General features: G+C 48.5%; 1 protein-coding gene across 2 annotated transcripts in view; it reads left to right on the top strand.

The window, feature by feature from the left end:
* The window catches only part of MAP4K5 (mitogen-activated protein kinase kinase kinase kinase 5), a 101,012-nt gene extending 79,585 nt beyond the window's left edge, over positions 1-21,427 (top strand). For both annotated transcript variants that reach the window (XM_056850692.1, XM_056850691.1), the window contains 13 exons: positions 337-378; positions 2,567-2,651; positions 3,234-3,313; positions 4,593-4,653; positions 4,955-5,069; positions 6,951-7,009; positions 8,910-9,013; positions 9,609-9,786; positions 10,921-10,989; positions 13,390-13,482; positions 15,086-15,156; positions 17,620-17,675; positions 21,313-21,427. In XM_056850692.1, coding sequence (XP_056706670.1) covers positions 337-378; positions 2,567-2,651; positions 3,234-3,313; positions 4,593-4,653; positions 4,955-5,069; positions 6,951-7,009; positions 8,910-9,013; positions 9,609-9,786; positions 10,921-10,989; positions 13,390-13,482; positions 15,086-15,156; positions 17,620-17,675; positions 21,313-21,400 — 1,101 coding nt within the window. In that variant the 3' untranslated portion in view covers positions 21,401-21,427. The remainder of the gene's footprint in view (positions 1-336; positions 379-2,566; positions 2,652-3,233; positions 3,314-4,592; positions 4,654-4,954; positions 5,070-6,950; positions 7,010-8,909; positions 9,014-9,608; positions 9,787-10,920; positions 10,990-13,389; positions 13,483-15,085; positions 15,157-17,619; positions 17,676-21,312) is intronic.
* The last annotated feature ends 383 nt before the right edge of the window (positions 21,428-21,810 follow it).

Genomic DNA, 21,810 nt, shown 5'->3' with positions numbered 1-21,810 from the left:
GTTCTTGATCATTATAAATTATGCTACTTAAGGGTAAAATTGCAGATCATGCTTATGAAGTGTTTTCTCTGCTGTGAGTGGAAAAGCACCTTTGGGGTAGCTGTCCCTACCTCGGCTTCTGCTACAGATTGTAGCTTTCCACAGTTGGCTTTTTTTGTGGGGGGGGGGAGGGAGTCTGGGGGGATTCTCATGTGGTTGAGTGGCAACTAGGGCTTAACCCTAAGCAACCTTAAAATATGCCAGGCTGTGTTTGGTTTTCACCCCTTCATTTTAAGAATTCACCCTGATAGACGCATTGTTTGCCGCTAAAGTGTGTGAACCGATTTTTCCCTGCAGAAGCCGGCTATCAACGGCCTGCCTCCGACGCCAAAGGTTCTGGTGAGAAACCTTTTTGATTTTTAAATTAGGTTTGAAATGACACACTTTCATAGAGTAATGGGATCATAGAGTTGGAAGGCGCTGTAGAGGCCATCTAGTCCAACCCCCTGCTCCATGCAAGATCAGCCTAGAGCATCCTTGACAAGCGCTTTCCCAGCTGCTGCTTGAAGACTGCCAGAGAGCCTTCAACTTGGAAGGCTTTAAGAGGGGAGTGGACATGTTCATGGAGGAGAGAGCTATCCATGGCTACTAGTCAAAATGAATACTAGTCATGATGCATACCGATTCTCTCCAGCATCAGAGGAGCAGGCCTGTTATACTAGGTGCTGTGGAACACAGGCAGGACAATGCTGCTGCAGTCGTCTTGTTTGTGGGTTTCCTAGTGGCACCTGGTTGGCCACTGTGTGAACAGAGTGCTGGACTTGATGGGCCTTGGTCTGATCCAACAGGGCTTTTCTTACGTTCTTATGAGAGGGGGAGCTCACCACCTTCCTAGGTAGCTGATTCCACTGTTGAACAACTCTCACTGTAAAAAGTTTTCTCCTAATATCCAGCCAATCCCTTTCCGCTCATAATTTAAACCCATTCTTGTGAGTCCAACAGGAACAGCTCCCTGCCCTCCTCTTAAGTGACAACCCTTCAAATACTTCAGGAGAGCAGTCATGCTTTGCTGCAGTGGTACCTTTCCTTGGGTCAGCCCTGGCTGGAGCAGCATAAGCACAGCGTCCTTCTCAGCTCTTCTTCCCGCTGATTTGGCCCCTGCTTCTATTTTATTTCTTTGAAAACTTTGTATCCTGCCTTTCTGGCCTGATAACATGGCTTTTTGGTTCCACTGCCTGTGTTAGGCTGCAGGAGTCCAAGCTGGCCTTTCTCATCTGAAAGTCCCACTTCCAGATGGAGGAATGTGTGAACCGCTGAAATGCAGCTCTGCAGGCGTCCTGGCTCTGCTCTCTCACAGGTTCACACAAATAGGGCTGGCCTGGGCATCGAGAAGCAGGTCTGAGCAGGAGCAATGCTTTTATTAAGCATTGATCACTGCTGCTGAAATCTGCTTGAGAGGCAGCGTGGTGTAGTGGTTAAGACTGGCAGACTCTAATTTGGAGAACTGGGTTTGATTCCCCACTCCTCCATGTGAAGCCTGCTGGGTGACCCTGGGCCAGTCACAGTTTTCTCAGAATCGCTCAGCCCCACCTACCTCACAGGGTGTCTGCTGTGGGGAGAGGGAAGGATTGTGATTGTCAGCCGCTTTGAGACTCCTTAAGGTGGAGAAAAGCGGGGTACAAAATCCAACTCTTCTTCTTTCCTCTTAAGTGCTGAAATTCCTGTGAAGACGGTTGGTAACTGAAAATGTAACACTAAAAAATGATGTGCAAATCATTGAACTGGGTTCCTTCTGCTTGCGTGAGTCACTGGGGAGAGGGAATAGAGCTGTACGTGGCATTCAGTTACATGACCACACAAAGCTGCTTTATATGGAATCAGACCCTTGGTCCATCAAGGTCAGAATTGTCTACTCAGACTGGCAGCAGCCCTCCAGGGTCTCAGGCAGGGGTCTTTCACATCACCTACCTGCCTAGTCCCTTTAACTGGAGATGTCAGGGATTGAACCTGGGACCTTCTGCATGCCAAGCAGATGCTCTACCACTGAGCCACAGCTCCTCCCCTACATTCAGCTGAACACATGAAGCTCCCTTATACTGAATCAGTCCCTTGCTCCACCAAGGTCAGTCTTGTCTTCTCAGACTGGCAGCAGCTCTCCAGGGTCTCAGGCTGAGGTCTTTCACATCACCTACCTGCCCGGTCCTTTTAACTGGAGATGCCGGGGGATTGAACCTGGGACCTTCTGCATGCCAAGCAGCGGCTCTTCCACTGAACCACAGCCCCTTCCCAATTCCTGCCCTCTAAATCCCACTCTGGCTTTTCTCTGGCTTCTGATATTTCCCTCGGCCATGAGCCACATACTAAGGGCCAAACTAGATCATTATGTTTGTCTTCGTGTGGGTCGTGGATTTTTCAGGATCGAGACCGTGGTGCATGGAGAAGGGGCCTTAAGCTTTCCCCTCTCTCATGCTGTATTTCTGACCTGAAATGGTCCCAGAGAGGCACAGCTTTCCCCATTGGGTGGCCCGTGTAGTCCCTCGGTGCACCGTGCCTCTGTTCTTTGGCTGATTGGTCTTTCCCTCTGCAGATGGGGGCATGCTTCTCTAAGGTCTTTGATGGCTGCCCTTTGAAGATCAACTGTGCCACCTCATGGATACACCCAGACACAAAAGGTAAGATGGCTTTTGATTTACATTCTTAGGACCTGTTTTCCTGCTGCATTACTAAACCATGGCACCCACCTAAGTTGCCAGGCTCCAGATGGTGGCTGGAGAAATACCGCTATTACAGCTGATCTCCTGGTGACAGAGATCAGTTCCCCAAAAGAAAATTGCTGCTTTGGCAATTGAATTCTATAGCATTGAAGTCCCTCCCCTTTCCAGACCCTACCCTCCTCATGCTCTGCCCCCCAAATCTCCAGGTATTTCCCAACTTGGCACTGGTAACCCTACGCCCACCGACACCTTTCCTGGTGCCTGCCAAGTGTTTTTTTACAAAATGGGTGGGACCAGGTAGGGTTTTGCCCAGCAGAGCTTCTGATTGGCTATTGGAGATTTGATTTGACTATTTGGATTTGTAAAAACCTTGCCTGAGCAGCAGCCTCTGCCACAGCACAAGGATCTTCCTTGTGAGTGAAGGTAAGATATGGCAGCCATTTTGTGGCTGTGCCCACCGTGCTGTGTCAGAATTCTAAAGGTGCCCCACGCCCTCCAAAAAGGTTGGGCTAAGCGGCTTTTTCTTCCCCCATATTACAGATCAATATATTATCTTCGGAACCGAAGAGGGCATCTATACGTTGAACCTCAATGAGCTTCACGAGGCCACCATGGAACAGGTAGGGGGGGCCTGTCCAGCACATCAGAGGTGGGGGCAGGAAGGCCCAGGTCCTCAGCAAGTGGGCTGAGCCCAGTCGACCAGGTTCTCTGGTGAAGGATTGGACCAAGATCCTCAGGGGCACCCCTCTTTTGTAACACAGAAGGCGCTTGGGCCTGAGAGGAAAAGACCTGCCCTGTCTTCCATCCCTCCACCCCCCTGGGATAAGAGTCTGCAAAAACCTTCCCCAGCCTAAGTTTTAATCTGGTTCTTGAACTTTGTCCAGGTGAACCAGCCATGAAGTGTACTGAAATCCACTGTTTCCTTCCTGCTGCCAAGGGTTGCCAACCTCCAGGTTCTGGCTGGAGCTCTCCTGCTATTACAACTGATCTCCAGCCAATATAAATCAATTCACCAGGAGAAAATGGCTGCTTTGGCAATTGGACTCTATGGCATTGAAGTCCCTCCCCTCCCCAAACCCCTCCCTCCTAAGGCTCCATCCCAAAAACCTCCCGCCAGTGGTGAAGAGGGACCTCTGGCAACCCTACTGCTACACCCTACAGCAGTTCTGGAGAGCAGAGCCCTCTAAAGCTTAAGAATGATAGAGGCATTGAGAATTAAAGCCTCCCTGTGAGAATTTACCATTGTGTTTCAGTGTTGTTTTTGACAGCCATAAAGACTAGAGTTTTGCTTTGTCTGAAGCAGTGGCAGTTGAAATTTTCACATTTCTCTGTCCCATGTTTACATAGTACATTTATGCCATGGAACTTGTACAGCTCTAAGAATGACTGGCCCTGACCAGGATGGCCAAGGCTAGCCTGATCTCATCAGATCTCAGAAGCCAAGCGGGATCGGCCCTGGTTAGTACTTGGATGGGAGACCACCGAGGAAGTCCAGGGTCGCTATGCAGAGGCAGGCAATGGCAAAACCACCTCTGTTCATCATCTCTTGCCTTGAAAACCCTGCTGGGTTGCCATAAGTTGGCTGCGACTTGATGGCACTTTGCTGACACAAGAATGACTGATCCATGTTTTTAGTTTCTGGAGTCTCCATGAACACACAAAGCTGCCTTATACTGAATCAGACCCTTGGTCCATCAAAGTCAGTATTGTCTCCTCAGACCGGCAGCAGCTCTCCAGCGTCTCAGGCAGAGAGGTCTTCCACATCACCTACCTGCCTAGTCCCTTTAATTGGAGATGCCAGGAATTGAACCTGGGACCTTCTGCATGCCAAGCAGAGGCTCTACCACTGAGCCACAGCCCCTCCACGTTTGTTTCACTCACCCTTGTTTCTTTCTCCAGCTGTTTCCACGGAGATGTACGTGGCTGTATGTGATCAACAATACCTTGATGTCGCTCTCAGGTATGTGGATTGCCTCAGACGAAATAAGCTGGGACGCTTAAGATGGTTTGGAAGATACCCAGTGGGTTCCCTTTGAGGAAATGTTGAATTCAGTAGTAGATCGCCTTGGTAATGTCATGAAAGTGACCAGTAACTCTGTTTTGTCTTTTGCTCTCTGCTTGGACTTCTCTGGATATTTGGGGGCTGTCCTTTTAGAAGGTAATCTTTCCCACTCTTTCTTACTTTTTTTTCCTTTTTACTTTGACACGTTATCGTTGTCTTGTGTAAGATTTTGAGACAGCTCATGTTTTGTTTGTTACAGGGAAAACATTCCAGCTCTACTCCCACAACCTAATAGCTTTGTTCGAACAAGCCAAAAAAACAGGACTTGCTGCTCACATTCAGACCCATCGCTTCCCTGACAGGATATTACCCAGGTAAGCGTAGACACTCTTGCCCGTTGAACCGAACAGTGGGGAAAAGGGTGTCCTTCCAGTGCAGAGATATGGAGGTTCCTGGAGCCGGGATTTTTGAACTGATGCCCATCTAAAAACCTTGGTGAGGGTTGTGTGCATGCCGGTTTTAGAATCATAGAGTTGGAAGGGGCCATACAGGCCATCTAGTCCAACCCTCTGCTCAATGCAGGATCAGCCTAGAGCACTGGTTCCCAACCAGGGGTCCGTGGACCCCCAGGGGTCCGCGAGAACTAAATTAAGGTCTGCAAAACAAAGTTATAAACCCATAATAAATTAATATTTTCAATTAAAAGTTCTCTATTATAAATATATATATATTCAAATATTATTCTAAGTTTAATGTTTAACTAACAGTTATGATTAAAGTTTATTTTCAAATTCTTGGAATTTTTATTTTGAACCTTGGGGTCCCTGCACCGAACAAAAAAGTCCTAGTGGTCCCTGGTCAAAAAAAGGTTGGGAACCACTGGCCTAGAGCATCCCTGTCAAGTGCTTGTCCGGCCTCTGCTTGAAGAGAGCCAGTGAGGGGGAGCTCAACACCTCCCTAGGTAGCCGATTCCACTGTCGAACAACTCTTACTGTAAAAGTTTTTTCCTAATATCCAGCTAGTACCTTTCTGTGAGAAGTACTTCCTTGTGTCCATCCTGAATCTCTCACCCTCCAGCTTCAGCAGATGACCCCCGCGTTTTGGTATTACGAGAGAGGGAGAAAAGCTCCTGCCTGTCCATTCTCTCCAAACCATGCATAATTTTATAGGCCTCTGTCATCTCTCCCCTCACTCACCTTTCTCTAGGTAGTCATAGAATAGAGTTGGAAGGGACCACCAGGGCCATCAAGTCCAACCCCCTGCACAATGCAGGAAATTCACAACTACCTCCCCCCTCCACACCCCTAGTGACCAGAAGATGGCCAAGATGCCCTCCCTCTCATCATCTGCTTAAGGTCACAGAATCAGCGTTGCTGACAGATGACCATCTAACCTCTTCTTAAAAACCTCCAGGGAAGCTTACCACCTCCCAAGGAAGCTTGTTCCACTGAGGAACTGCTCTGTTTGGGGGAGGGGCCGTGGCTTAGTGGTAGAGTGTCTGCCTGGCATGCAGAAAGTCCCTGGTTCAGTCCCCGGCATCTCCAGTTAAAGGTACTAGGCAAGTAGGTGATGTGAAAGACCTCTCTGCCTGAGACCCCAGAGAGCCGCTGCCGGTCTGAGTAGACAATACTGACTTTGATGGACCGATGGCCTGGTTCAGTAGAAGGCAGCTTCATGTGTTCATGTGCTCCTTCCTGTTCCTATTTCTCTTCTGTGGAGCTAATTAAAAGTGGTGCAGAAGCAGCCCTGCCGATCAGGACTTTGCCTGATCACCTTTAAAGCGCTGTGTCAAGATAAAAATTATTTTTAAAACATTAAAACAGCACAATGGCATTTCCTAAGGTTGATATCTATAACCACATGCCAGATGCGTTTCGGCCTGTTTAGCCTTCCTCAGTGGTCAGTTGAAACCCATGTAAAACATACACATATTTATAGATATGTATATACATATACAGACAATATATATCAGACCAGGCATGTCTTGTTTGTGGCTTCCTAGAGGCACCTGGTTGGCCACTGTGTGAACAGACTGCTGGAGTTGATGGGCCTTGGTCTGATCCAGCAGGGCCTTTCTTATGTTCTTATATAGGTTGTACAATATATTACCAATTATACAAACATCTGGTAAGATTGTCTCAGGTTGCTATACTGGGCTGTGTATGTCTCCCATGTAAAATGTGTGCAATTATCAACCTGGTAAAACAATGTCTAGGTTGGGTTTCATTCCCCTCTTTTTTCTTCTATTGTTCCAGGAAGTTTGCCTTAACCACAAAGATCCCGGATACGAAAGGGTGCCATAAGTGTTGCATAGGTAAGTCTTCAGCTTGCTCTGTCTTTCCTCAGCTCTCTGGCACGATCCGCTGGGAAATCTCCCCGCTTTTGTGAAACCGGGCTCTGGCCAACTTCCGGCTGCAGTCTCTCTCCCGCTGGCTAAAAGCCTGGCCGATGCAGGAGAGAGGAAGAAGAAGAAGAGTTGGTTTTTATATGCCGACTTTCTTTACCACTTAAGGGAGACTCAAACCGGCTTACAATCACCTTCCCTCCCCACAACAGACACCCTGTGAGGTAGGTGGGGCTGAGAGAGTGTGACTAGCCCAAGGTCACTCAGCTGGCTTCGTGTGTAGGAGTAGGGAAACAAATCCAGTTCACCAGATTAGCCTCCGCCGCTCATGTGGAAGGGTGGGGAATCAAACCCGGTTCTCCAGATCAGAGTCCACCGCTCCAAACCACCGCTCTTATCCACTACACGACGCTGGCTCCCTTCTCAGAAATAGGTGTGAGATTCTGCCCATCCCAGGATTGCTTGAAAGTTTTGCAGTCAGCAAGACTGTGCTTTCAGTGCCAGCAGGAGAAAATCACATGCAGATGAGTCATAAAAAAAACCCCAGGATTGCTTCTCTCTAGTGCACATCCAAGGAGCCAGCTACATACATAACGGATATTTTACAGCATCCTCTTGTTTCAAGAAAGGACCGTCTCAATGACGTGTGGGAATCACTCCTTGTAAGCAAAGGTGTAGCAGAACCCAAGAATCTCCGGAGATCCATTATCCAGAATGAGCATCTCTTAGAAACAGCTGAGTGTTCTAAATGAGCAGACGTGCTAATATCCCTGGGTACTTGAAGTCTGTGAACAATGCGCCTGTGGATTCCTCCTTGGGGTCTGGAGGAGACGGAAGCCCTGAATGTTTCCCAGGACTGGCAGAAAATCTTACAGATGGGGGGAGGCCCATCGCAACGTCATCTGTTCTGTCTTCGAAGGTGGATTGTCAGACATTTCTGGGCTCAGCTGCCACTAGGGCATAACCTCAAAGGAACAATTTTTGCTTAAAAGGAGTCATTTGTAAACGTTTTTGGAGCTGTTCTCTGTTGAAATGAGAGAATCGCTTGCTTGTTCCATGAATGTGTGCTGAATACACTATTGCTATTGGTAAAGCAACCTTTTGTTTTTATGACTCGTGATATTTCTGTTGATCTTAACGCTATAAGATAAGTATGTAGTGGTTAGAGTGGTGGATCCAGGTTCGAATCCCTACTCTGCCGTGGAAACTCACTGGGTGACCTTGGGCCAGTCGCTCTCAGCCTAGCCTACCTCACAAGGTCATTGTCAGGATAACATAGAGCAGGGGACAACAGCATTGTAAGCTGCTTGGGTCCCCCCCTTGGGGAGAAAAGTGAGATGTAAATAAATAAATCAAATCTGTGTCTTCATTGTTGCAAGACTTACCCAGTGTTTGGGAGTTCAATTGTTTTGGTTTTGTGTTGGGAGCCCACCTACTATTTTATCCCAATTTAAATGTCCTTTGGGGAGAAAATCTGCTGTTCCTTTCACCAGGGTCCGAAAAAAGCACTTTGACTACAATTGTGAACTTAGTCAGCCCCTTTAGAGCCAGGGTGGTGCAGTGGTTAGAATGTCTGACTAGGGTCTGGGAGACTCGGGTTCAAATCCCCCCACTGCCATAAAGCTTGGATCCAACTGCATACTCTCAGCCTCACAGGGGAAAAGGGGGAAGGGAGGGCCACGCTTGGCTCTCAGAGCCCCAGACTGAGGAATTTAAGGGGAAGCAACAGGAGAGAAAGATGGCGGGGGTAGGCTCAGAACTGTACGTTCAGTTGGATGAGTTTGGAGAGAAAATGCAAACAGCTCATGAGTTTAACCAAATCAGCTATAATATTTCAGGTTTATTCAGGTTTTTTTGTTTTTTGTTTTAGTAAGAAACCCGTACACCGGCCATAAATACCTCTGCGGAGCATTGCAGTCAGGAATCGTTTTGCTTCAGTGGTATGAACCGATGCAGAAATTCATGTTGATAAAGGTGTGTTTTACCTGCTTCCTCTGCCGTTCTGCTTTACCCAGATGTGTAATTGCTTTCATGGGAACAAAGATGTCTGTGTGCCAGCTGTTTCAAGTAAGAATTGCTTCCCTTTCACAAACGGCTGCCCGCCACTTGTTCTTGGACCCAGTCCAAGGTGCTGGTCTTCTCTATCCTACGATGGTCAGCGGCGGCATGGCTTAATCCCCTGGGCCTTTGGAGAGAGAAAGGTGGAGAACAGGGCCTTTTCTGTGGTGGCCCTTCTGTCCCACAGTTCTCCCCCGAGAAGCAAATCGACGAGCAGCCTTGTGGCTAGCAAAGAGCTTCCTTTCAGGAAGGCCTTTAGGGCGTGTTCCTGGCTCATGTATTTATGTACCTTTTTATTAGGGCAGTGTAGTTAACATTGGTTTGAATTCAGATTATGTGTTGGATTGTGCTAGATGTGGTCATAGGTGTCGCGAGACGGCTAAAAGGCCACTGGTGACAGTCAAGAGATGCCGATTGAAGCAATGTGCGGGACGGCCATCTTTGAAGAAACCAGATCTTTAAATGGGCTGGTCGCTTTTCGACCTCACCTCTCTCTGATCTTTCCCTCCAGCACTTTGATTTCCCGTTGCCAAGCCCCTTGAATGTGTTCGAAATGCTGGTGATCCCAGAACAGGAGTACCCCATGGTGTGCGTTGCGATCAGCAGGGGGGCCGACCCGAACCAAGTTGTTCAGTTTGAGACGATCAACTTGAATTCTGCCTCTTCGTGGTTTACAGAAATAGGGGCAGGTGAGCTTCTTGTCATAATGGCCAGCACGTTCTGCGTTTCGCAGCCCACAAACATCCGGGCAGTCTCCGACCATTTCCTTTTGTGTCGGCAAGTCTCTAGTCCTTGTGGGCGCAAAGACGAGATTGAAAATTGGAGGACACGTTTCTGTTGTCAAGCTGCCACGTGGCCCCCATGTTTGGGGCCCTGGCAGCTTCTTCCCCTTCCCCTTCTTCCCCGGCATCATCACCCACCATGAGAACTTTGCTGAAGACCCTCTTGTGTCAAAGGACGGCTCCTAAAGCCGCAGGGAAAGGGTTGCCCTTAGCAGAGCAGCAGGAGATTGGCTGTTTTTCTAGCATGCATGACTTTTGCCCATACGCTCCAGAATCTGAGATCCTTCAGAGAGAAATCACCTTCAAAGAGAAGTCACATCTTTTGGGCATGGAGTAGGGGTCACTGGGGGGGGGTGTCGGGGGGGGAGGTAGTTGTGAGTTTCCTGCATTGTGCAGGGGATTGGACTAGATGACCCTGGTTGTCCCTTCCAATTCTGTGATTCTATGGGGGTAGTCACCAGTAAAAACTAACCAAAGAGGAGCTGAACGTAGGACTGCCAAGCCCCTGCGGGGGGTGGGGAATCCCCCAACCCCTGCTGCCAATCAGCTGGCTGGGGGTGGGGCTTACCAGCAGTGGGAGGAGCCCTATCCTGGCGTGGCTGTGATATTGACAACAGCGTCACTTCGGGCAACACTGAAAGTGATGTCATCGCCTGGCCGGCAATGCAGAATGTTCAGGCATTTGGGCAAAAAACTCTATGGTAAAAGCAGTTTCTGCCATAGAGTGTTTGCCCAAGTACCAGAGTGCCTGGTTTGGCCTGGCAGCGTGACAACATCATTTCTGGTGAACACCGGAAGTGTGATGCTGCGATGCTGAGCTAGGCCTTCCCCACTGCTGGTAAGATCCCCACCCCCCTGCCGGCTTCCCTAAACGCCAGCCTTCCGAGGTGAAAGAAAGCAAAGCCGATGACACTTTCTGCGATCCCGATCAACTCTTCTGTAACAATGATGGTCCGAGCCGTTTGAATGGCCTCAGACGGGAGCAGGGAAGCCAGTTGGGGGAGGACAGAATACTGCCTGTTGTGCTTCTTTCCCCCCTAGGCTGCCAGCAGCTGGACGCCATCCACGTCACACAGCTGGAGAGAGACACCGTCCTCGTGTGCTTGGACAGTAAGTCACCAGACATGACAAAGCCCGCCTGGCACAGCGGCGTTTATTTTTATGTCTCTCTCTGCTGGAACGTTTAGAAGAGGGGTGTCAAACGTAAGGCCTGCGGGCTGGATCCGGCCCCTCGAGAAATCTTTTATCAGGCCCACACAGGGCCGTCTTAACATGTGGGCACGCTGGGCAGTTGCTTGGGGGGGCTCATGAGCATAGGGGCCCCATGCTAATCTATGTGCCTTGCACATTTAGCATGTGTTTTACTAAAGATAATGAACAATGTTAATGTTAATTTGGGTTTGGATTAAGAATAAATACTGAAGTATAATGTAAGAAAGGATTTATTCTTTCTGGAAGCACCAATAAATATATCTTTAATTTTATCAACCATTTACATTTTTATTCCTGTGAGTGGTTGTGTGGGTGGAGGGGGTTAATTTTTATTTAAATCGCTTTTGGGGCACCTTTCTCCAGTGAGGTGCCAGTGGTAGTAGTTAAAAGCAGCCCAAGACCACAATAGCACACGAACGCGCATGACGCTGCCTCATACTGAATCAGACCCTTGGTCCATCAAGGTCAGGGTTGTCTACTCAGACCGGCAGCAGCTCTCCAGGGTCTCAGGCGGAGGTCTTTTACATCATCTCCTATCCGATCCCTTTAACTGGAGGTGCTGGGGATTGAACCTGGGACCTTCTGCATGCCAAGCAGAAGCTCTACCATTGAGCCACAGCCCCTCCCCCAAATACTCATGAAGCTGCCTTATACTGAATCAGACCCTTGGTGCATCAAGGTCACTGCTGTTGTATTTAGTCCATCTGCTCGCCTAGTTGTAATTTTTTACACTTAGAGGCACCTAAGTAGTTTTAGGATATTTGGTTTACATAATTTTAGGGGTATTTTAAATGTTGTTTTAATGGTTTTATTGATTATATGGGATATTATTCCCTTGTTAGCCGCTCTGAGCCCGGTCTTGGCTGGGGAGAGCGGGGTATTAAATTGAAATAATTAATAAATATAAATAAATATTGTCTACTCTGGCAGCATCTCTCCGTGGTCTCTGGTAGAGCAGTTAACTGTACTAAATTACAAATATTTTAAAAAACCGCACAGAGGCATAACTACTTGCCAAAAGTCCTTCTGAATAATTCTGTTTTGCATGTTTTCCTCAACATTAAAGGAATATTAAAAATTCAGGCCGGCACCGCTATCGAAAAGGCTGACTGAGCCGTGGCTGTTTTATCCACATTAAGGAGGGAGGGGGGGACACAATGATACTGATCCAAAGAAGCGCCATTGGTGAACAGGTTCATGCCGGGTGAGACTATCCTTCAAGCGAGAACATCCCAGGCTGTGATGGGCTTTAGTAACGGTAATATGTAGGGAAGCTATAAACGTTCCATAAAGCACTAATTATATAGTTACGCCTCTGTGGTTTTACTGTCCTGCTTGCATGCCTGAGGTGCTACAGAAATGAGGATTTTTTCAGTTAGGGCCTACGTTGGTCTGTCCGCATTTCTTTATGGCGCAGTATAGTGACAGAGAGAACTTGATTTACCAGCCGGTCTTGGCTTCGCTGACATTTCTCGCGAAGAGAGCACCCCGAAGTGGCAAGATCCAGATCACTGAATTTCTCAGCGAGGCAGAAGTGCTCCACAGATCGCTGAATCTTAGACCTCCTCTTCGAAAGGGGTCTAATTCTGAAGGACTTTTCATCCTGCACAGTTTAGGGTGCTGGTTTTGACTGATGAATGCTTCATGGCATAAGCACTACCTTCTCTATTACACCCCATTGCTACTGTCAGGTGCCCAGTGGTACACAGCTCCCCATTTTTGGTAAGAGTCCCAGTTCAGCCTCTGGCATCTCCAGTGAAAGAGTCTCAAGCAACAAGCATGGGGACAGAGTGTTCAGCCAGCGTGGTGCAGTGGTTAAGAGCGGTGGACTCTAATAAATATTTTTAAATAAATAAATAAGTTAAAATGTATGTTCCTATGCGGAAGTTCAGATAAAAGGCCAACTCTGGATAAACTTACCCAGAGATCCCCCGGCATCTACAGTTAAAAGGGACGTGGCAAGTAGGTAACGTGAAAGACCCCTGCCTGAGACCCTGGAGATCCGCTGCCGGTCAGAGTAGACAATACTGACTTTGATGGACCAAGGGTCCAATTCAGTAGAAGGCAGCTTCATGTGTGTTCATGTGACAGTTAAATGTAAGGACAAAAGATCGGTGTTTGTCCATGGGTGAGACCCACCCTCAATTGGAAGCTTTTAACAAAAACTACACTCTGTAGCGCCCACAAAGCCCTGCAAACTCTCCGGAGATTCTGTTTCCACGACCCCTGGGCCGTTTCCTCCATTGTCATTTGCCATTGAAGTGATTTGTTTCTCTTTTTTTTGGCATTTCTCTTGAGGATTTGTGAAGATCGTGAACCTGCTAGGAAAGCTGAAGTCGAGCAAGAAGCTGGCCTCTGAGCTGAGTTTTGATTTCTGCATTGAATCCGTAGGTGAGCAAACTCTTCTTCCAGCCACTACCTTCAAATATCTATGGACTTTCCTGATTGCCAAAAGGAGACAGAAGATTTGAAATCCAAGATTAGGTCTCCTGTCCCTTTACATTTCTCTTCACAGCTACTGTGAAGCCTGAATTGGGTCCAGATTGCAAGGGTGAGGGGTGGTTAAACCTATATGTTTCCCATGAAGGGCAAAAAGTTGCTTCAGGGGGCCGTTTACACTAGCAGAAAGGCATGGGGGAGGGTTAGTCCCCCCCATCCCGAACACTGCAGTCCTGACCGGTATTCTCACTCACTCACTCACACACACAACCGCTACTAAAAAAAACATTAGAGAGGCAGGAGAAGGGATGATGGACCTTTGCGATCTAGAATCCTAGAATCTTAGAGTTGAAAGGGACCACCAGGGTCATTTAGTCGAACCCCCTACACAATTTAGGAAATTCACAACTGCCTCCCCCACACACACACCCAGTGACCCCTACTCCGTGCCCAGATGTGCCCTCCCTCTCTCTCATGATCTGCCTAATGTCATAGAATCAGCCTTGCTGACAGATGGCCATCTAGCCTCTGCTTGAAAACCTCCAGGGAAGGAGAGCCTACCACCTCCCGAGGAAGCCTGTTCCACTGAGGAACGGCTCTAACTGTAAGAAAATTCTTCCTAATGTCTAGACAGGAACTCTTCTGATTTAATTCCAACCCGTTGGTTCTGGTCTGACTTTCTGGGGCAATAGAAAACAACTTGGCACCACCCTCTGTATGACAGCTCTTCAAGTACTTGGTTATCATATCCCCTCTCAGTCGTCTCCTATTCAGGCTAAACATACCCAGCGCTGCCGCCGCTGCCTCTTGTTCTTCTTCAAAATGGCTGCTAGAGGAGGCGGAGCCAACCACAAAATGTCAGGGAGTGAGGCCATGCATAACTCTGATAGTAACTCTTCAACATTTCAAGCAGAAAATCTGTTTAATAGGATGCCTGTTAAGATGACCATATAGCTTAAAACATTTTCTTGCAGACACACAGCTTCATTGCACGACTGACGGTCAGATCCTTGTGCTGTGGCAGCTGCCAAAGCAGCTTTTGAAAAAATCTGCACAGCAAGTTAGATCTCCAGTGGCCAGTCAGAAGCTCTGCTGGCACAGGCCCCCACCTGGTCCCGCCCACTTTCTAAAAACACTTGGTGGGCACCAGGAAAGGTGTCGGCAGGCACGGTTGTGCCAATGGACACAGTGTTGGGGGCTCCTGCCCTAGACAGGGAACAGCGATCAGGTAATAGAGATACATGTGAATGCTCCAGACAGAGAATAAGCAAGAAGCTGGCGGTCCCAGTCTTTGTGCTCATGGGTAAGTCAACATTCCGTTCCAAGACTTCCCTCTCAGCAGCCCTATCTCTGCCCCCCGCCAAGAGATATGAAATTTCGCCAGGAGTGGGCAGCGTAAAACCTCTCCTGCTTCAGGCCACGTTTCCAGGCGCATTCCCACCATTTTCAGGGCATTTTCCTGGCACGTGTCTAAAGCGATGCAAGGATGTTGTGCCGCCCTGCATTCAAGGGCCCCGCTGACCGCCGTGGGCCTTGGGTTGTGTCTCCCCTGCAGTGTGCCTTCAAGACAGCGTCCTGGCCTTCTGGAAGCACGGGATGCAGGGCAAGAGCTTCAAATCCGACGAGGTAAGTCTCCCCTTCTCGCTCCTGGGTTTTATGGGCTGTTTTCCCCCCCCTTGCCTGGGATTTTGTACAATGTAGGAAGAAAAAACAGCACTATGACCAGAACGGAAAACTTAACTGAAATCTAAACACTAGACATCAGGCACAGCATGCAACAATACTTATACGTTTACTGAGTCATAAGAATGAGAATATAACATCCTAAATAGTAGCCTAGCTATCTACCTGAATATTCTCATTCTTATGACTCAGTAAACGTATAAGTATTGTTGCATGCTGTGCCTGATGTCTAGTGTTTAGATTTCAGTAAGTTTTCCGTTCTGGTCACAGTGCTGTTTTTTTCCCTACATTGTACAATTTCACAGCACGACCATCTTAACTTTGCTTTGGATTTCATACTATCAGAGCTCAATCCTAAAAGGGGGAAGTGGAAGAATGGTGGTTTTATTTTCCTTTTGGGGGAATTTACACGAAACAGAAACCAACCTGTGCTCAGGAATGCCCAAAGATAGAAGCTGACATGCAGGGAAAGTGTACCTCCATAGGTGAGAGTTGATGAGGCACCGTTGTCAGGAGTCCCAGTTGTTATGGCCAAGGGTTCCCTGGAAAGCACCTTGGTCACCGGCTGCCACCACTCTGGGACTTCCTGAGTACATCTAGACTAGGGGGTCCCCCAACCTTTTTGATCCTGTGGGCACATTGGGCATTATGACATGGCATGGTGGGCGCAAAACGGCTGCCACAGGAGATGGAAACAGCCACAAAATGATTGCCACACTGGATTTCGGTAACACAGTGCAGATATTTGTGCTGCTGTCAAAGCAACATTTTAAAAAGATCAAATCTCCCCATGTCAGTCAGAAACCTTGCTGGGCAAATAGCCCTATCTGGCCCCATGCACTTCCTAAAAACACTTGGCGGGCACCAGAAAAGGTGTTGGTGGCCGCCATGGCGCCCATCAGCACCACGTTGGGGACCTCTGATCTAGATTGACCCAGCTGAGAAGGTATCCTTCTAGTGCAGCAATAACAATGTAGCAGCATAGTTGTGTGTTAAGTGCCGTCAAGTCGCTTCCGACTCATGGCGACCCTATGAATGAAAGTCCTCCAAAATGTCCTATCTTTGACAGCCTTGCACAGATCTTGCAAACTGAAGGCTGTGTCTTCCTTTATTGAGTCAATCCATCTTTTGTTGGGTCTTCCTCTTTTCCTGCTGCCCTCAACTTTTCCTAGAATGACTGTCTTTTCCAGTGACTGTTGTCGTCTCATGACGTGACCAAAATACGATAGCCTCAGTTTAGTCATTTTAGCTTCTAGGGTCAGTTCAGGCTTGATTTGATCTATAACCCACTGATTTGTTTTTTTGGCAGTCCACGGAATCCGTAACACTCTCCTCCAACACCACATTTCAAAGGAATCTATTTTCTTCCTATCAGCTTTCTTCACTGTCCAGCTTTCACACCCATACATAGTAATAGGGAATACGATGGCATGAATTAATCTAGTCTTGGTGGCCAGTGACACATCCTTACACTTCAAAATCTTTTCTAGCTCCTTCATGGCTTCCCCTCCTAGTCTCAGTCTCCTTCTGATTTCTTGGCTGCAGTCTCCCTTTTGGTTGATGGTGGAGCCAAGGAATAGAAAGTCTTGAACAATTTCAATTTCCTCATTGTCAACCTTAATTTTCCTCATTGTCGCCATGAGTCGGAAGCGACTTGACGGCACTTAACACACACGCACACAACCTTAAAGTTGTGTAATTCTCCTGTAGTCATTACTTTTGTTTTCTTGATGTTCAGCTGTAGTCCTGCTTTGGCACTTTCTCTTTTAACTTTCAGCAGTAGTCGTTTCAAATCTTCACTATATTCTGCCAATAATGTAGTGTCATCAGCATGTAACAGCATAGAAACCCTGCAAAATACCTTATAACTAACTATATAGCCTCTATGCGATACATAAATGCAAAAATAATTGTTACTAGTTATCATTCGCTTCTCTTTCTTCATGGGCCCAGCATGCCGATCAAGGGTAGTCTGGGACCTCCCCTATAATGTGGGCATTTCCGTAATTATCATTAGCCAGTAGTTTGGTGGAAGAGAATCTGCTTTGCATGCAGAAGAAGGCTTTATAATGGGGACAGCAAATTAACTGAGGGGAGGTCCATCAGTTGCGATGCTGAAACGAAACCTCCGTGTTCATGGTTAACGGCTCTTTGAGTACCCCTTGTTGATCCATTCGGCCATATTTGGAGAAGTGAGAGATTTCCAATATGTCGCAAATAAGATTCTGGAAGAATTTGCCTTTTGATGCAACGTATAAAAGTTGCCTTCATACCAAGCCGGACCCCCTGACTCTGTACTGTCTGCCGTGACGGGCGGCAGCAGCGCTCCAGGGTCTCGGGCAGAAAAAGCCCTCGCGTTCCACCAGCCCCTTGTCTCACCGTTCAGCCTTTTTGTCTTTTCTGCAGGTCACCCAGGAGATCTCGGACGAAACCAGGGTTTTCCGCTTACTGGGCTCGGACAGGTAATCCGAGAAGACAATAATCCGCCCTTTTAATGTATTTGTTTATTTAGTTCACTCATACCTTGCTTTTCTCTCCAAGGGGGAGGGGCGAAGCGGCTCACGCCCTCCTCCTCCTCCATTTTATCCTCACAACAACAACCCTGGGAGGTCAATCACGATGGGTAGCCGTGTTACGTCTGTCACTAGCAGTAGAAAAGAGTAGGCGTCCAATAGCACCCTAAAGACTAACAAAATTTCTGGCAGGGTCTGAGCTTTCATTGCCCACAGCTCACTTCTTCAGATACAGCTAGAATGTGAGTCCATCTATCCTTAAGTAGAGACGAGTGAATTAGACACACAACTGCAATGTAAATGTAAAAAGCAAGTGAATGACATTAGCAGGCGTCATTGGATGAGGCGTAATATGCAGAGGGGTAGTAGTGGTGGAGAAATCAACATTGGTAATTAGACAGGAATCCCAGTTCTCTATTAAGTCCCAGAGAATGCATAGTCTTGAGCTTCATTATTAATTGTAATTCAGCAGTAGGTAGGTGAGGCTGAGTGTGTGTGACTGGCTCAAGGACACCCAGCAATCTTCTGTGGCAGAGTGGGGATTCGAACCTGGATCCCCCTAACCCAGCACGCTAAGCACCACGCCATGCTAGCTCTCTAATGTACGCTGAAAGTCCAGAGAAGGAGCCATGAATGTCTATGAGGGGTCTGCCCCCCTCATCCTGCCACCATCTCCCTCCAGTGGGAACACATGAAGCTGCCTTATAGTGAATCTGACCATTGGTCCATCAATGTCAGTACTGTCCACTCAGACCAGCAGCGGCTCTCCAGGGGTCTCAGGCGGAGAGGTCTTTCACATTACCTACTTGCCTAGTCCCTTTTAACTGGAGATGCCGGGGATTGAACCTGGGACCTTCTGCATGCCAAGCAGAGGCTCGACCATTGAGCCACGACCCCTCTTCTGCTGCTGCTGAAAAACCCAGCCCCTGGTATGTATGTGTGTGTGTGTTGCCGGGCCCTTTCATGTGTTCAAGGCAGCAGCGTCGCCTTTTGTTTCGCACACAAAAGTTTTTTCCGTAATCTTGGCCCCTGTAACATCCCAGTAAATCTCTTTGACAAACACACCAGGGGTGCAGAGGCATTCTGGGTGGGGCTGCGGCATTCCAAGCAGGCAAAGGCAGACAGGCTCCGGATGGGAGCAGCAGGTTATGGGGCCGTGCGCAGTCTGTGTGCGCATAGCACACCAGTGCTCAGCTTGGGGGGGGCTGAAAAAACAAGAGGCGGTCCTCCCAGAGAGTTTTGTACTGAATAGGGGTACCGTGGATACGGAGACCAGCAAGCGCACTGGGTGACAATTGGAACAGCAAATTGAGCGCATGTTTGGTTCACTTTGGTTTTAATATGCCGACTTTCTCTACCACTTAAGGGAGAATCAAACCGGCTTACAATCGCCTTCCCTTCCCCTCCCCACAGCAGACACCCTGTGAGGTAGGTGGGGCTGAGAGAGCTCTAAGAGAGCTGTGACTTGCCCAAGGTCACCCAGCTGGATTCGTGTGTAGGAGTGGGGAAACAAATCCAGTTCACCAGATTAGCCTCCTCTGCTCATGTGGAGGAGTGGGGTGCGTGTGTGTATAAAGTGCCAGCACGTCACAGCTGACATATGACAACCCCTTATGGGGTTTTCATGGCAAGAGACTAACAGAGGTGGTTTGCCAGTGCCTTCCTCTACACAGCAACCCTGGCATTCCTTGGTGGTCTCCCATCCAAATACTAACCAGGGCCCACCCTGCTTAGCTTCTGAGATCTGACGAGATCATAAAAACATAAGAAAGGCCATGCTGGATCAGACCAAGGCCTGTCACATCCAGCAGTCTGTTCACACGGGGGTCAACCAGGTGCCTCTAGGAAGCCCACAAACAAGATGACTGCAGCAGCACCGTCCTGCCTGCATTCCACAGGAGAGAATAGGTATGCATCATGACTAGTATTCATTTTTACTAGTAGCCATGGATAGCCCTCTCCTCCATGAACATGTCCACTCCCCTCTTAAAGCCTTCCAAGTTGGCAGCCATCACCACATCCTGAGGACTGGGCTATTCCACGCTGCCCTTCCCTCCCCAAAAGCTCACCCTCCCCCCCAAAAAAATCTTGTTAGTTTCTGAGCTGCTCCTGGACTCGAATCTAGCTGCATCTCCCCTTCACTCCCAGGAGTCAAAACCTGTTGCGATAGCAGCATATATGCCCTTCAGGTGTCCTTGTAGGTAGCAGAAGATGGCCCGGGAGCCAGGACTGGGGCGCTGGCACCTGCTGGGTAGGGGAACTTCTGTGGGCTGGAGCGGTTGCTTGAGGGAGGGGGCGGCCTAGCCAGCCCGCTGACTGGCCCCTCCCTATGAGGAGCAGTTAAAACACTTAGTTCTGTTTAGCTTGGAAAGAAGGCGGTTAAGGGGAGACATGATAGAGGTCTATAAAATTATGCATGGTGTGGAGGGAGTGGACAGGGAGAAGCTTTTCTCCCTCTCTCAGAATACTAGAACGCGGGGTCATCTGCTGAAGTGGGAGGGTGAAAGATTCAAAACTGATAAAAGGAAGTATTTCTTCCCGCAATGCATAGTTAAATGGTGGAACTCCCTGCCCCAGGATATGGTGATGGCTGCCACTTGGAAGCTTTAAGAGGGGAGTGGACATGTTCATGGAGGAGAGGGCTATCCATGGCTACTAGTCATAGAATCATAGAGTTGGAAGGGACCACCAGGGTCATCTAGTCCAACCCCCTGCACAATGCAGGAAATTAACAACTACCTCCCCCCACATCCCCAGTGACCCCAACCCTCCCCCCGCCAGGCAGGATCCCACAATCAAAGCACTCCTGACAGATGGGCATCTAGCCTCTGCTTAAAGACCTCCAAAGAAGGGGACTCTACCACCCTCCGAGGCAGCACATTCCACCGTCGAACAACCCTCACCGTCAGAAAGTTCTTCCTAATGTTTAGGTGGAATCGCTTTTCTATTCGTTTAAATCCATTACTCCGTGTCCTAGTCTCTGGAGCAACCGAGAACAAGCTAGTTCCCTCATCAACATGACATCACTTCAGATATTTAAACATGGCTATCATGTCTCCCCTCAACCTTCTCTTCTCCAAACTAAACAAACCCAACTCCCTAAGTCTCTCCTCATAGGGCATGGATTCCAGACCTTTGACCATTCTGGTCGCCCTCCTCTGGACACACTCCAACATGTCAACATCCTTCTTAAATTGTGGAGCCCAAAACTGGACACAGTATTCCGAGTGAGGTCTGACCAATGCAGAATACAGTGGTAGTATTCCTTCCCTTGATCTAGACACAATACTCCTATTGATGCAGCCCAGAATTGCATTGGCCTTCTTAGCCGCCATATCACACTGTTGACTCATGTTCAGTTTGTGGTCCACTAAGACTGCATACCTATTATCTCCAGGATCAGAGGATCATGCCTATTATATTAGGTGTTGAGGAACACAGGTAGGATAAATGCTGCCGCAGTTGTCTTGCTTACGGCTTCCTAGAGGCACCTGGTTGGCCACTGTGTGAACAGACTGCTGGACTTGATGGGCCTGGGTCTGATCCAGCAGGACTTTTCTTATGTTCTCCTGTGTTTGCCTTGCAGGGTGGTGGTGCTAGAAAGCAGACCAACGGACAACCCAGCCGCCCACAGCAACCTCTACATTTTGGCAGGCCACGAGAACAGTTACTAGGCAACCGTAACCCGACTCGGACAGCAAAGCCAAGGAACACAGGCGCCGAAGGGAATCAGCCCTTCAAGGAAACTCTGTACAGGCCCGACTCTGGGGCGCTTCCCCCCCCCCCCCCAGCCCCGCATTTTTCCATGACGATATTCTCAACAACCCGACCCTCAGGACCCGGAGCCAAACGTTTGTGTGCGTCTCGCAGCTGTGGGAAGCAGCTGTTGTGCCCACTTGCCACTATGTGGTTGGTTATTTGTCAAGCTTGCTTAATAAAAGCTATGAAACGACGGGGCCCTTTTTTGTTCGCCGGACCTGCGGGACGCGCCCCCCAAATGCGAGTCAAAAAGTGCCATATGATTTCTCTCCATGCTCCACTAAAAGCCTGGGGGCTACCGGTTCTTCTAGTTTTTCTCTGATAT

The sequence above is a fragment of the Euleptes europaea genome, chromosome 6 (genome assembly GCF_029931775.1).
Source record: "Euleptes europaea isolate rEulEur1 chromosome 6, rEulEur1.hap1, whole genome shotgun sequence".
Classification (NCBI taxonomy): domain Eukaryota; kingdom Metazoa; phylum Chordata; class Lepidosauria; order Squamata; family Sphaerodactylidae; genus Euleptes; species Euleptes europaea.
This window is presented reverse-complemented; position numbering and strand designations above follow the sequence as displayed.